General features: G+C 46.4%; 1 protein-coding gene across 15 annotated transcripts in view; it reads right to left on the bottom strand.

Annotated features, from left to right (window-relative positions):
• The window catches only part of TSNARE1 (t-SNARE domain containing 1), a 710,453-nt gene that overhangs the window by 506,763 nt on the left and 187,809 nt on the right, over window positions 1-15,881 (bottom strand). For all 15 annotated transcript variants that reach the window (XM_077809735.1, XM_077809733.1, XM_077809719.1 and 12 more), the window contains one exon: window positions 9,458-9,579. In XM_077809735.1, the coding sequence (XP_077665861.1) occupies window positions 9,458-9,542 (85 nt within the window). In that variant the 5' untranslated portion in view covers window positions 9,543-9,579. The remainder of the gene's footprint in view (window positions 1-9,457; window positions 9,580-15,881) is intronic.

Below are 15,881 nucleotides of genomic sequence, written 5' to 3'. Positions count from 1 at the left end.
AACATGAGGGCACCCACACTCTGCTGCACCTTGATTTGCAAGCACATGCATGCATGTGACAATCTGGTTTGAATTGCTGACAGCAGACACTTTTAAAAGTCTTGCACATGCTGTCTGCCCAGGTGTGCAGGGCTCAGCGAGCATCCACTGGAAGCCTGACTAGTTTGAAAGATGCTATCCGCTTCCCCTGTTGTTAGTGAACTCTTCTGGAGCCAAGAACTCTCCAAACCATTGGAACTATTGGAAGGTACCCAATGTACACAGAGCATGACATGTGTTACTATGCAGTAAAGAGTCTGCATTAGAAGACGCACATTTTAACTTGCTTAGGAGAAGTTCCCTGTAAACACCTATAAAACTAACTCATTTTCCTCCTTCAAAATCTGCCTTAAACTCTTGCTTGCCGTGATACCTACAAAAAACGTGACAACAATTAGGCTGCTGGTGTGCCTATCAAGCTGATAAATGTAGTCTCGTTCCCTCGCGCTCCTGTCTGCCTATATGCACCTGTTGTGTCGTCTTATACTTGGATTGTAAACTCTTTGGGGCAGGGACCTCTGTTTGTTCAGTGCTTGTACAGCACCTAGGCCAACAGGATCCTAGTCCATGACTAGAACTCCTAGGTAGTTGGATAATAATAAATAATAGTACATGAGTAAAGCCACCTATGTAGTTAGGATTTTACATTATACGTAAGTGAGCACTTGAAAGGAAAGAGAAGCTCATTTTCCATCTCACTAAAGTTTATTTACTACTTTTCTCTGAACTTTGCAGTAACATGGGTGCCCAGAAGCGAACATAAACTCCAGGCATGGCTGCACTAGAACTATACAGGTGAGAGGCCATTACCTATCTGCTTTGTGACACAGTATTCAATTCCTGAGAATTAACCACTAATCCAAAAGCCTCCTTTGCCCTCTCCACTACACCTCACTATTGCAAAGTAAAATGACTCTCGCTCATGCTATCCCACCTTAAAATTACCACGGCACAGTAAGGTAAGTGAAGAACAGAGAAGCACCTTTAAGAATTACTTGGCCTGTGGCATTTTAACTTATGCCATTTGCATTATTTTGATCTCTATGTATTTTTATAGGCAGTGGATCTCTGTTCATTTCCCCCCATAGAACAGCAACCCTGGAAGAATGAGTTCACTATAGCAGGGCTGTAATTTGCATACTGTCACATTAACGATTCAGGGCTTTATTTCAACTTCACTATAACAGTGTTTCATTTCTTTTAAGTGTACTGCAGACAGATGAGACACCTCCTATATGAAAAAAATTCCTATCCCGCCAGGATCATTTCAGTCTTTCACCCTTTCCAGGCAGAGAAGCTGAGTTCTACACATTTTAACAGTGAATCTTCACTGGTGAATTCTTCCATGATCCTGTCTTGCACATCCACACCAACTTTGACTTTTGTGTGCAACCTCTGACGCACAATTGAAAGTTGGACATACAGAAAAGTGCACTTTTGGAAATTCAGTTTCATCCGAGTCTTTGGGATGAGACCTTAGAAATAAAGACCCTGTCTGTTCTCTGTGGGCACCAGGTGGCAGTTTATAAGAGAGCAGGAATATGTCCCAGCGTATTAGCCAAAGATATGTCATTATTGCTCAGCATGCTCTGCCTCAGTTTGGTGCCAACCTCCACCCCAGAAGTGGCTGCATTTCAGTAATATTGTGTGTTGTGTGTACTTTGTAAAGCATGCTGGGATCCTTCCAGATAACAGGTGCTATATGTCATAAATGAAAAATGCTCTGAATAATCTGAACATTTTTATTTTGCCTTTTTTCCGTTCAACAAAGGTATTTTTGGGCCCCAAAACCTCCATAAATTTGGGTCCAAGATCCATTCCAAAATTATAGCAAAAGGAATCCATACATCTTTCTAAATAGATTGGCTAGAAAAGGGCAAAGACTGTGCAATCCAAGACCCTGCTATCAGATTTCTTCCATGAGCAACAACATTCTTGCTGTTAGTCTCTAAGGTGCCACAAGTCCTCCTTTTCCTTTTGCAAATACAGACGGACAGGGCTGCTCCTCTGAAACATTTTTTTTGTGTTCTTTTTGCAAACATTCTAATAGTTACAATTCCATTTGTCATCATGTCAGCTCGGGAAGGCTTTTTCCTCCCTTCCAAATAATTTATCTTCTCTTGCTAGATGAGTACATGAGTAACTAGCTCAGAGCAAAAAGGAGCCAAGATGCACTGGAAATACACCTGGGCAAGGAACTTTTTCAAAGTATCTTCAACACTTTTTTTTAAAGCTCTTTTTTTTTTTTGGTTGCTCCTTTCTTTGATCTCCAAAATAAACTCTTGAAAGATGAGCATTTCTTCCCGAATGCTCTTCTTCCTTCATGGTGCATACATACGATCTTGTTATAGGGTCTCATCATCCACAGCTCTGGGCTGGACACAATAGCTTGTTGGCATATGATTAACATGCCAGGCACATCAGTTTGTTATGGTAGGGCTACCCAAGAGCACTGCACCACTCTGGTTTGTTATTGCATAGTCGGGCTCATAAAAACAGGGTCTCGCAATTCATGGTTCTGTTTTGTTGTTTGCACATTAGAAGTGTTAGTGATAATGTAGAATTCAGGCCTGTATATTTGCCCGAGATAGACTTTTGGGTCTTGTTTGCTCACTTGAGTTTTGATACTTTTATATTCTTACTAATATGTGTGAACAAAGAACAAAGACACTGTGTATGTTGCTTCTGTCTAGCCAGATGGGTTTGTTAGTACAATGGGAACACGTAAGAACAGCTAAAGTGTTGCTGGTTATGGTGGGAGTATCATATACAAGCGTACACTTGAAGACTGCCTCAACTCCTATCTCAAGGCAAGGTCAAGCAACAGTCAGGAAGGGCAAGGGGGTTGCGGGGAGGTGTAAGAAACACTAAGGCCAAAGAAATGCCTGTCCCTGACCAAAATACAACCTCACTCCTTACCCCTCCTTCATGGAATACAAAAGAGGTGAGATGAAGAACCCAGACTCAGGACCCTCCAAAACAAAACATGACCATAAATTGTAAGAGGTGGGAACGAGGGTGTGCATTGCAGGTATATTTATGCCTGCTAAGGAGGGGGGCGGACAGGACACTGGGAAACAAGGCTCTGTGGTATCAGAGCTATGGATATGCTTGCTTAAAACTAACCCCAATAAATATTGCATTGCCTCCACTTCGGATTTCCAGTCTTCTGCTTTCTGTCTCCATGACAAAAACCAGAGGACGGGGTAATGGAAAAGCCCCCTAACAACTACCAGGCTACACACCTTGGTTTGTTTTTGTAGGGTTGTTACTGAAAAAGGGGGTGCTGGCACTGATTTGGTAAACATAAAGTAAAGAACATTGTTTTCAAGAACACACATATATCCATCAAGGATTATATGCACTCGGCAAACAGATATATGTTGGAGACGAAAGGAGGCATACTCCTTTATTCTGACCTCACCATGGGGTTTCTACACTGAGAAAGTTTTCTCATTAACTCATTAATCCGTCTCAGGGGAGAGTGGAGGCAGAATACGGGTTTCCAAATCAGCCTCCCTTGACATTTAATTAACAATAATATTTAGGACTCCTACAACGAAAGACAGCCCGCAGGTGTCACTCGCTCTGTCAGGATTAAAGGGCAAAGAACACAGCAGAGGCTCAAATGACACTGAGGCACAAAGATAAGATGCAAAAAAGACAAAAAGGTTCTCCAGGCCAACCCACCCACTCCACAGCTAGTACAGAACTGCTCCCTGCTGTACGTTCTAGTGCTCCGGCCAGCCCTCGTCCAGATGTCCCCGAGCAACAGGGCCCCCAGTTTCATCTTATTAATTTCTATTTATACCGCTTTCTGCCCCCCCCAAACACACACTCCCTTGGGGGACAGCCAAAAACAAGGAGAGTCGCAAAGTAATTATTAATACTTATTGTAGTACAAAGAATAATCGTTTGGAATTCTCACATAGAAGGCACAGTAAGAGGGCAAACTGCTCAACAGACATGACCAAACCAAGTCAACATCCCTGTTAGATAGGCTGATGATATCCTCTTATACAGATGAGGAAACAAAGGCAGCAACAGAACCCAGGGCTCCTGACTCAGAGGTTTTTGCTTAGCAAATGAGACCAAGGCTCTTCCTGCTTCCATTCTAAAATTTTAGAAAGCACGTAAAGCACTGAACACGCGACAGGGCCCGGGAGAGAAGAAGGAATCAGCAAGCCAGAGAGACAGGCAATCCCTTGATTTTCAAAAGCCAAGCAAGTACGCACACTACTGAGCAACTCAAAGATTCACTTCCACTTGCCTGAAAAATAAACCTACCTGTCTTCTTCGATCTGTACTTGAACACAGCCTGAGAAGAGCACGAGGGATTGTCATAAATATAAAGGGAAGGGTAACCACCTTTCTGTATATAGTGCCATAAAATCCCTCCTGGACAGAGACAACATCCTGTTATCTGTAAAGGGTTAAAAAGCTCAGGTAACTTGGCTGGCACCTGACCCAAAGGACCAATAAGGGAACAAGATATTTTCAAATCTTGGGGGATGCTGGGGGGGGGAAGGCTTTTGTTTGTGCTCTTTGTTTACTTGTTTGTTCTCTCTTGGGACTGAGTGATGCCAGACAGAAATCCATCTTCTCCAACCCATCCTAATCCAAGTCTCCAATATTGCAGCCAGTATAGGTAAGCCAGGCAAGGCGGATTAGTTTATCTTTTGTTTTATGTGAATTTTCCCTGTGTTAAGAAGGAGGTTTATTCCTGTTTTCTGTAACTTTAAGGTTTTGCCCAGAGGGGGATCCTCTGTGTTTTGAATCTGAATTCCCTATAAAGTATTTTCCATCCTGATTTTACAGCGCTGATTCTTTTACCTTTTCTTTAATTAAAATTCTTCTTTTAAGAACCTGATGGATTTTTCATTATTCTTAAGATCCAAGGGTTTGGGGCTGTGTTCACCTGTACAAATTGGTGAGGATTATTATCAAGCCTCTCCAGGAAAGGGGGTGTGTAGGGCTTGCGGGATATTTTGGGGAAAGACGTCTCCAAGAGGTCTCTTTCCCTGGTCTTTGTTTAACACGCTTGGTGGTGGCAGCATAGGGTCCAAGGACAAGGCAAAGTTGGTACCTTGAGCAAGTTTTTAACCTAAGCTGGTAAGAATAAGCTTAGGGGGTCTTTCATGCGGGTTCCCACATCTGTGCCCTAGAGTTCAGAGTGGGGAAGGATGGACTCCATGTCAAAGTTTTGTGGACCAGATAACATCTTACAAAGACTCAACACTAACCTAGCCCTGCGTTCTGCGCTTCTGCGGTCACTGTTCTTTGGCTTCCCAGAATACCCCATTCTGCTTCACTTCCAGAGAGTTAATCCTTCCAGGAGCATTTGCTTAAAACTAAAAACTTGAATTTGGCTCAGTACTTAAAATTCTGTTTAAAAAAAAAAAAAGCCAAAACTCATAAGAAAACCAAAACCCAGAAAACATTTCCACTTTTTATTTCCCTTCTCGTGGGAACACCTGACTGGACACAAGGAAACGTTCCTCGTGGAACATTTTCAGCCCATTTGCAAAGTGCTAGCACAAAGCCTCTACCATGGTGCATAGGCTTCACCCAGGCTCTCTGCACAGGGGTGGATTTCACGCTAAATCAACCAGCACAAACTGTGAAAAGCAAATGGGGTTTATAAAACTCCTTCTGCTTTGATCACCTATATATAATTAGTGACAGAGGGAAGATAATTTGCTGGTTTAAAATGGATGATTTTTAAACGAATGTAATCCCTAGAATAAAATATGTAGACTTTAAAACTCCAAAAAGCACCTGTCTAGGTCCGTTTTTGAGCCCCCTTCCTGGAACATCTGAGTGTTTCCACCCACTGTATAGCAATGTACACGAAGTAGTTTGGTCTCCTGCTAAGATGGCAAACGTCAGCCCTTCAATGGCGCTGAAGATGCACAATGACAGCAAAATTACCTAGGGGGCGTGTGCATTGAGATTAGGATAGGCTTGGGATAGGTAGGGCCCTCCTCCCTCCTCTTTGCCTAGCCTATCGCAGCTCCTCTAGAGGTGTGAATCTTCCCTTGCATCACAGCCTCTCCATGTTGCTCTAGGACTACCAGGTGGACTATACACTAGGATACCCCCCTCCGCACACATGGGAATGCACCAAGGAATCAGCTCCCCATCATTGTGAGTGGAGAGAAAGCAGCCTTGCCATCAGTAATGCTATACACCCCTATGCTCCTGCCCACGGCTCTCTCCAGGTTTCCATAGCTCACTCATTACTGTGGTATCTGAGCAGAAAAGTCTGCCACCCCCTTTCCCCCATAATACCCAATAGGGATACACATTTCCTATAACTGTCTGCCTCAGAGGAGGGCAGGCACAAGAGCAAATTCTTTCAGAAAGCTAAAGCATGAGGTCGCAGTCATTAGCTCCCCTTTGTGTCATGACAGTTGTATTATGAGTTTGCGTTTATAAAGTGCAGCCTGACACTGTGCATTAGAGACCATTTAAAACATACAGGTTGACATCTGGATGCTTTGCCTCTTTTTACTTTACCATTTCCAAAGCCCCTCGGGAAAGAAGGGGGTGGGAGGCCAGGGAGATTATTTCTGAGCTTTGGTTAAAAAAGAAAAGTGCAGCCATTTGCTAAATGTTATTTCTGGGTTTGCATGTATTTACCGAGTGACTCTCTGTGCCCACTGCTGTAATGTAATAGCACGCTGCACAGATTAGATGCAGCATCCCTGTGAGGTAAACTACCCACGGTGGACACATCATGCCCAGCTTCCCTCTGCACATCATTCCAATCACTCCCATTATAAATACACCTAGAAGACAGGAACAGAATCTTATGTCTGCCCGTGAAATGCTCTATCTCCAGTCCCCACAAATGCCTCTAAAAATGCTGCAAGCAAAAGACCCCAGCTGAACATATATGGTAAACAACGTTGTACACTAAATTCTCACCCATGCTACTCATGTTATATGCACTAGTTCAATGACTGATACATGAATCAAACCCAGCAGAATGAGCCACCATGCAACATGCAAAAGCAAGCATCATAATATGCAACACAGTAATTCGATCACGCCCCAAGACTGAGGATATCGTGAAAACTGAGCAGCCCCCAGCATTCCTCACACATCCTGTTATATTAGAACAAGGCAGACAGCCAATGATATTGCAAAGCTGGAACTACAGAATCACAAAAATATATCTTCACCTAGACCACAAGCCAACCTGGGGAACTCACTGTTGCAAGATATTACTGAATTAAATATTGTCGCTGGAGCTAAATAAGATTGAGAGCACTGTCAACATCAGTAGCGGTGCAAATTAAGAGCCCAGCGGTGCAATCCTTAAGGGCTTGTTTACACCGTACAGGAACATGCGCGACCGTGGTGTGATTTCTAAAGCACTCTAAGGTGCTGCACTGTACTTGGAACAGCATTATGTTAATGTTCAAGATGGATGAATTCAAACTGGAACAGGTAATGAGAAATGCTACTAGGATGATCAGGGGACTGGAGGGCCTATTCTACAAGAGGAGACTGGAAACGCTAGGTTTGTTTAGCCTAGCAGAAAGAAGGCTGAGAGGTGATATGTTTGTTCTCCATAAATACATCAAGGGGGTAAACACCAGGGAGAGTGAAGAACTATTTAAACTGAAGGACAATGCTTACACAAGCGTAAATGGGTATAAACTGCCATAAATAAATTCAGGCTGGAAATTAGAAGGTTTTTATCAGAGAGGTGAGGTTCTGGAACCGCTTCCCAATAGGAGCCATGAGTCCAAACAACTTAATCAGAGAGAGCTGGCCAAATTCACGACTGCTTGTGATGATCAGAGACAGAGCTCAGCACACTGCCCTGGGTGGGGATCACTTCCCCTTTCTGTCTTATATTACTAAAAGCTCGTGCTTCAAGGATTCCCATGGTCAACCTGCAAGGGTCAGAAAGAGATTTCTCCCCTCCTCTCCCGCAGTGCATTCTGGGCGAGTTTTTGGTCCCCTTTCGTTGAAGCATCAGGGATGCAGATGGCGAAAGATGGGACCCAGGACAGCGTGGGCCAGGACTGTGAGGTGACATTGAGCATTCACTCTCTCTCGCAGGTGCTTGGCTGACTGGTTCTTCCTCATATGCTCGGGGTCTACCATATGTGGAACAGAGAAATAAATGCCCCCCTGGGTCAGATTGACAGTGACCTTGTGGGTTTTTCATCTTCCTCTGCAGCACGTGGGTGCGGGTCTCTTGCCAAGATTATCTGGATATATCTCACTTAATCATTATGCTGCCACTGCAGGGGCCTCAAGCACTGGTGCACCTCCCTCCTTCCTAGCTCTGCCTGTGGCACATAATAGTCTTGTCTCCTGTGGGCTGTAATACTTTGGTCTAATTTCAATTATTAGGTTTAGTGTGCGGGTGCTGGTGGCCTGGGAGAGACAGGAGGTGAGACTAGATGATCTGCTGGTCCTTCTGGCCTTCAGCTCTATTAATCTATCGTTTTCAGTGCACCAAGGAACCTTTAGTGCATCAGCAAGGTCTGAACGGGTCAATTAATGTGCAACACATTTGTGCGCTTTGGAAATCACACCCCAGTAACACGTGTTACCCAGCAATGCAGACAAGCCCTTACTCTTGTTGGTCACCACTTACTCATGCAAACAGCCCCACTGAAGTCAGCGGGAGTATTTGCACAACTGATCCTCAACATAAGGATTGCACAAGATAGCCCTAAAAGACTGAACAATGGTGATTAAATCATGTGCTTTGAAAGGGCAGCATGCTGCTCAGGGAACAATCACACACTACATAGCACTGCACAGTAACTAGGTGCGCAGTGGTGATGTATGTTTTCTTCTGAAGCATCAGGTACTGGCTACTGCGGGGTCTACAGCAGGGGTTCTCAAACTGGGAGTCGGGATCCCTCAGGGGTTCCCAAGGTTATTACATGCAGGGTCATGAACTGTCAGCCTCCACCCCAAACCCTGCTTTGCCTCCAGCATTTATAATGGTGTTAAATATATTTTTAAAAGTGTTTTTAATTTATAAGGGGGGGGTCGCACTCAGAGGCTTGCTGCGTGAAAGGCATCACCAGTATAAAAGTTTGAGAACCACTAGACTAGAGGGACCAACAATATAATTTGCCTAGGCAATGCTACATTCCTATGACTTATTGCATGACGTGTCTTGATATTTTATGATGTGTTGTGAGAGCACTTGGAAAGCAACTCACATCTTCTGTCTAGCTCTCAGTACTGAAGTCAGAAAAGAGGGGCTGGAGGAGATCTTTAACTTGACTTCCTTGTACCTAATCACCACGCAGAATGATCTATCATATAGCGTAGCATTTGTCTACTGAGGTACATCAGCCTTGTTATACATTAGCAATTAAAACTGCCTTCCCCAGAGTAGTCAGGTAGGATAAAGTACAGCACGCAATCAATACTTTACCTAGGGGTTGATATCCTTGTCTCGATGGGCCTCCAAAGGGGTTCCGGCTTCCGAATCCGCTCCCATCAATGGAACCATAAGACATTTTCTACACAGCGGTGAATGGAGATTTTCTCTTAAGGCTGAAAAAGGACACAAAGAAAGAACAGTTGGCTAAAGTCCACAAGCATTGCCTAAAAGATCCTGCAAAGGAAACAAAGCCCAGAGCTTTCCTAGTAACCTTGTCCACCAGTAGTGAGAGGGGAGGGGTCTCATGTCTCCTTAGTTACGTCCCTAGCTTTTCCAATGACCTGCTGTGTGACTTCAGGTAAATCAGCTCCCCTTTCTGTGCCTTAAATGAGCGTAACACCTCGGGGGTTGGGAGACTTCATTCACTACCGTGTGCACAGTGCTTTGAGATCCTCAGGCGGAAGGCAAGTGGAGGGTAGTGTTAGCAAAGGAAGGCAGCCATTGCCTTCTGCAGCATTTTCGCTACAGAGCTGGACAGGAGTCTATCTGTCATACTGCAGGCTTGACGAGCTCTAGACAGACAGTTTATGGCCATATCATAATCTCCTGGGCCTCCAGTACAAAAACTGCAGCCAGAGTTATTCCTCCTTGCCTGTAAAAAGATGCTGCATCAAGCAGCAATGGACTGAATTCAATACACTTCTGGCAGCTGCAAGCCTAAATCTCCTCCTCCACCTCCTCCTTGCCTCTGCAAAATGCAGCAACCACTGCCCCAGAAGCCTTAGATTATTTCAAGGGGATCCCAGGACTTGAAGGGCCAAACATGACTCACCCTGGAGGCCCTGGGGACCTGATGGCCCAAAGAAATAAGGACCAACGTGCTGAGGCAGGGTTGGTAGGGAGGCAGGAAGTGGCAGAAGTGGCAAACAGGGGAAGAAGCAGCATGACAAGTGGTGCTGGCTCCCCGACTCCCAGGGAGCAAAAATGGAAACGGCAGCCCCTTCTCCTTGCTTGTGGTGGTGAGGCCAGGAAGAAGGGCAGTGGATGGAGAAGCTCTCTGGCTGCAGATGGGGCTGATGGATGTGACAGTAGATTCCCTGCTGAGAGTGTGACGAGGACCATACAACAATGATTTTTCTGTCCTTGCTCAGTGGAGATCCCTTCACTGGAAATGGTGCCTGCAGCATGGGAGATGGCAGGAACTGGGAGCTGATCAGCTGTGTCTGCATGTTGCGGTGAAGGGTATAATAAAAACCCAGACACCCCCCAAGTACATACACAAGCAGCATGGTCCCAGCAGCTAGGGCAGGAGGTGGGGAGTCAGCAGACCCGGGGTTCTATTCCCAGAGCCTCGATGTGTGACCTCAGGAAAGAAAAACACCTGCTTGGTGCCTCAGTTTGCCTGTGCATACAATGGGGATAACGCATGTGCCCCGTTTTGGAAAGAGCTTGAAAATACAAGTCTGGAGTTACCTATGAATGATCTAGCCTAGGTGTATCGAAGGTACGAAAGAGCAGTTTCTGTATGAATTAGGGATTTATTCATTTCAATTTATTCATGGTACCAGCTACCAAAGCCTGCAGCGACAGGCGAAGTCTCTGTTGCAGTGAATCGGCTCAGCGGTCTGCACTGCAGCACTTCATTTCAATCATCCTGCAGGAAGACCAGAGTCTCCGGACCCCACACCTCCACTTGGACTTTGGCCGCAGGCAGCTGCTGCACATTTTTATTTTGAAGCTACACGACACCAGGCAAAATTACTGCTGCCGTTAGTATGGGCAATGGAATCTGTGACATCCCAGGGGAGCCACTTACTGCCCTTTTCCGACTGGAGCAAATGCCACGCAAACGGAGAGCAGGGCAATTTATCTCTGCCTCAAGAAAAAAAAAAAAAAAAGCTAAGAGCTAATCGACTCCCATTTGCACTCCAGTTCCCTGTCAAGCTGCAGATCTCATCCACCAGCTGAGCGGCATTTCTGCACAGAGGGAATGTGCCACGAGATTCCTAGGCCTTGCGGCAGAACCAGCCTCCCATACACTTGACCCCCAGGAGCGAAGCTGGAATAGCCCTAGAGGGAGATTCAGCTCCGAGAAGCCAGACAAGAGAAGCTACAATGAAAAAGAAACTGAGTACAGGAATCAAAAGGCACGAACCAATACAAAAAACATAACTAATAGAGAACAATAAATACAGTTCCTCACACTGCTCTAGCGTCGTTCAGCTGAGGATCTCAATACACGGTACAAACATTAATTAGGCCTCAACATCCCCATGAAGTAGGTACGTTTTCAGCTGAGTAAAACTGCAGCACACAGTGACAGAGCTGGGAACAGGAGCTAGGTCTCACAAGACAACACTTCTATCTAGATACTTACAACCAAGATTTTGTCATGGGTATTTTTAGTAAAAGTCGCAGACAAGTCATGGGCAATAAAAAAAAAAAATCACGGAACCTCACGATCTGTCCACGACTTTTACTAAAGACACCGGGGGGGGACTAAAAGTGGGACCCCCACCGGCCACTGCTCCAGCCCTGGATGCTACTTCGCTGCTCTGGCGGCCCCTGGGGGCAACCCAGCAGTGGCAGCCTCTGCTCCAGCAGCCTAGGACTGCTGCTCCTGCAGCAGGGGCTGACTGCTGGCTCTGGGCAGCTGCTGACCAGCCCTGGGGGCTGACCACTGGCCCCTGCTCTGGCGATGGGGGCTGACCGCTGGGACCACCGGCGCTGGGCCAATGCTCCGGCAGCAGGAGCTAACCACTGGCTCTGGGGGCTGACCTGGCCCCAGGCCACTACTCCAGTGGTGGTGGTCGATGCTCCAGCCCCAGGGGCTGACTGCTGGCCCTGGGTCACTGCTCCGGGAGATGGGGCTGACTGCCAGCCCCAGGCCACTGCTCCTGGGTGGGGGGCAGATAGCTGCTCCAGCCCTGCTGCTACTGTGCGCTGAAGCTGAAGAAGTCACAGAGGTCCAGTAAAGCCACAGAATCTGTGACAGACTCGTAGCCTTACTTATAACTAAGGCTAAAATCAGTCACAGATTCTGTGATTTTACGAGACTTCTGTGACTTCCTCAAAATTCCACTAATTCAGCCCCGCCACCTATAACTTAGCTTCACAGGGCCCCCTATGGCGGGGGTCCCCAGGCAATTGCCCTGATTGCTACCCCCTAATGCCAGTCCTGTGTACATTTCCATGATTTGTTTATTTCCTGCTTCCTGTCTGTGACTTTCAATAAAAATACCTCTGCTAAAATGTAGCTGTACTTACAACCCCCATTACTGCAGTATCTGAGCTCCTCATGATCTTTAATCTACTTATCCTCCCAACTCCTCTGTGAGCCAGGGAAGGACTGTTATCCCCATTGTACAGATGGGGGGAACGGAGGCACAGAAAGACGAAGTGATTGGCCCAAAATCACACGGGAAGTCTGTGGCAGAGCAGGTAACTGAACTCAGGTCTTCTGAGTCCCAGGCTAGTGACAGAAATAGTACAAAGTAAGGTCATGCACTTAGGGTCTAATATTAAGAATTTTTGCTACAAGCTGGGGGTTCATCACTTAGAAGTGAAGAGAAGGATGGAGACTTGGATGTGAGGCTCAGTCAGAGGATGACTATGAGCCAGCAATGTGATACGATTGTGAAAAAGCAAATGTGATTCTAGGATGTATCAGGAGATGCATTTCCAGCAGGGACAGAGACAGAGTATTAATGCCATTGCACAAGGCTCTGGTGAGACCTCACCTGGAATACTGTGTGCAATTCTGGTCAAGAAAGATGAACTCAAACTGGAACAGGGGGCGAGACGAGCTCTGAGGATGGTCGGGGAACGGAGGACCTGTCCTATGAGAGGAGACTGGAAGAGCTCGACTTGCTTAGCCAGGCAGAAAGAAGGCTGAGAGCAGATCTGACTGCCCTCTATAAATACATCGGGGGGTAACCACCAGGGAGAGTGCAGAGCTATTTAAACTGAAGGACAATGCTGGCACAAGTACAAATGGGGATAAACTGGCCACAAACAAATTCAGGCTGGAAATTAGAAGAAGGTTTCTAACCATCAGAGGAGTGAGGTTCTGGAACAGCCTCCCAACAGGAGCTGGGGGAGAAAACAACTTAATTAGTTTTGAGAGCGAGATGGAGAAACTGATGAGTGTGACTGTATGATAGGGTTCCTTGTGATGGTGGGGGCAGGGCTCAGCAGCCCTCTGGTTTCTGTCTTATGTTCCAAAAGTTCATGCTCCAGGGTTCCAGCTGGCCACTGGCAGGGGTCAGGAAGGGATTATTCCTTCCCCATGCATGTTTTCTGGGAGGGTTTTTGGTTTGGTTTTGTATTTTTGTTTCCTTCCTCTGAAGAATCAGGGACGGCCATGGCTGGAGATCGGACATTGGATGGGGAGGGCCAGTGCTTTCAGGTGGCACTGAGCTTTCTCTCTCTCTCTCAGGGGCTTGGCTGGCTGGTTCTTGCTCACATGCTCAGGGTCTAATAGATCGCCGTGTGGGGGGTCAGAAAGGAATTTCCCACCAGGTCAGATTAGCAGTGACCGGGAGTGGGGGTGGGGTCCAGCTTCCTCCACAGCATGTGGGTGTGCATCACTTACCAGGATTATCTGGGTATATCTCACTTCATCATTTCCCTGACTTTGAGGGGGCCTTGGGCATTGGTGCACCTCGGTCCCTCCTGTTCTCTCCCTGTGGCATATAGCAGTCTAGTCTCCTGTGAGCTGTAATAGCTGTTGGGTTTAGGGAGCAGGTGCTGAGTGGTGTTGGCGGCCTGTGATATAAAGGCGGTCAGACTTCTGGCCCTGAACTCTATAGCCTAACTACTGGATCATCACTTCCTCCCTTTTGAACGGAAGCAAAGTCCTAGGATCGCCCTGCCCTCCAGCTGGGAATGTGATTAGGAAAGGGAGGCAGGAATTCTAGAGGAAAAGGAGTCATGAGAGGAGCAAGAGGAGACCAAGCCTGAGGGCTCTGATCTTCAGAGACACAGTCTAGGAGTGAGAACTTGTGTTAAACGCTTTGCTCTGCCATCCGATCCCCACCCCCGATTGTGTGGCCCTGGGTAAAGAAACAGGTGATGTGGAGAATGAGACACCCAATTACACCTCCTAATTCCTCTGCTATTTATCCTTCCAAGACACAGCACAACTTTATTCTGAATTGCGTTATTAATGCAAACTGACTGTGAGACTGTGTTGCCTAATGGACCAGACCCAAAGTTTCCCTGATGATGTGTTGGGGGCTGGGAAGCAACAGACACCATCTGCTTGGGAGTGGATACAGCTCTGGAAATCTTGAGTTAGCGGAGATTGTATATGGGCCTAATGGGTCAAAGAGGAGAGAGACTGCAGTCACCCCTGGTGCACAGGCCACGTGTGGCAGACAAACCACTCACTCACATACAGCTAATGAAAAGGGAGCTGTAAACCACGGACTAAATACTAAATTATCTTCCCATTAGGTTAGGTCAGCCCAGCACTCTGATGGGACAGGCAGAGTCATCATCTAGACAGGTGAGATGCAGACAAAAGGGCACAGGAGGAGTCCAGGAAAGCTACAGCTTCCCTGCTCGCATCACGGGGAATCAAAAGCTGAGGACTCTGGCTTGTTCTTGAATTATTAGGGCCTGATCCTGCCATCAGATCTGTGTGGGCAGATTCCTGGGCCTGCACACAACCAGTCTCTGCCTGCACAGATCCCATTCCAGGATCGGGGCGTTAGCTTGTTCTGCGCTGCATATCACTCAAAAGCTAGCTTCACTTCAAAGCGAGGCCACCAAAAGACACAAGGTCGGTTTCCAGCGATGGAAAGTCCACCAAGGCGGGCTGAATTGGTGTAAAGGGGCCACAACGTCCCCTTGAGGGTGATCAAAGGAGGCTACTGCCGCCCAAATGGTGGGTGGCACTAACAAGAAAGGAGGTGTGGCCTTAGAACATGTTGATGGAGCATCTTACTTACCATCAGCCACTCCAATTGCCAGAGCTCTTACCCAGCGCAGCAAGAGTCCCTGCCTGAGACCCACAAGAGAGGTCTACTAGAGGGGGCTTAGCAGGCACAGGAAAGTGGAATTTACAGTTCCCAGAGCAGCTTCATTCAATCTAGTCCCACATAAGTGTCTCCATCGAGTGATGTTAATCCCAGACTATGGTGTTCTCTCAGTCTTGGGAACCCTCAGTGAGTTTTGTGACATTTGCTCTTTTTCTTAAAGCTCCTGCCTCCTGAGTCATGTGATCCTGACAGGATCTCAGGTTTTTTTTTTTTATTATTATTATTTTTAATATACGTTTTTAGCCCTCACGGTTGTGGAGAAAAGTTTGAAAATGTGAATCCTACCAGCTCAAAACCAGAAGACAAATGAAAATAAGCACAATTTCTTATTTAAAATTTTGGGATTTGGGGGACCCTGATTCATGATTTTTGGAAACTTTAGGATGAGCAATACTGTTACCTTCACCCATCTATACAGGCTGTTCCTCTGG

This window comes from Eretmochelys imbricata, chromosome 2, assembly GCF_965152235.1.
Source record: "Eretmochelys imbricata isolate rEreImb1 chromosome 2, rEreImb1.hap1, whole genome shotgun sequence".
Taxonomy (NCBI): Eukaryota; Metazoa; Chordata; order Testudines; family Cheloniidae; genus Eretmochelys; species Eretmochelys imbricata.
The sequence above is the reverse complement of the archived record's forward strand: the minus strand, read 5'-3'. Positions and strand labels throughout refer to the sequence as shown.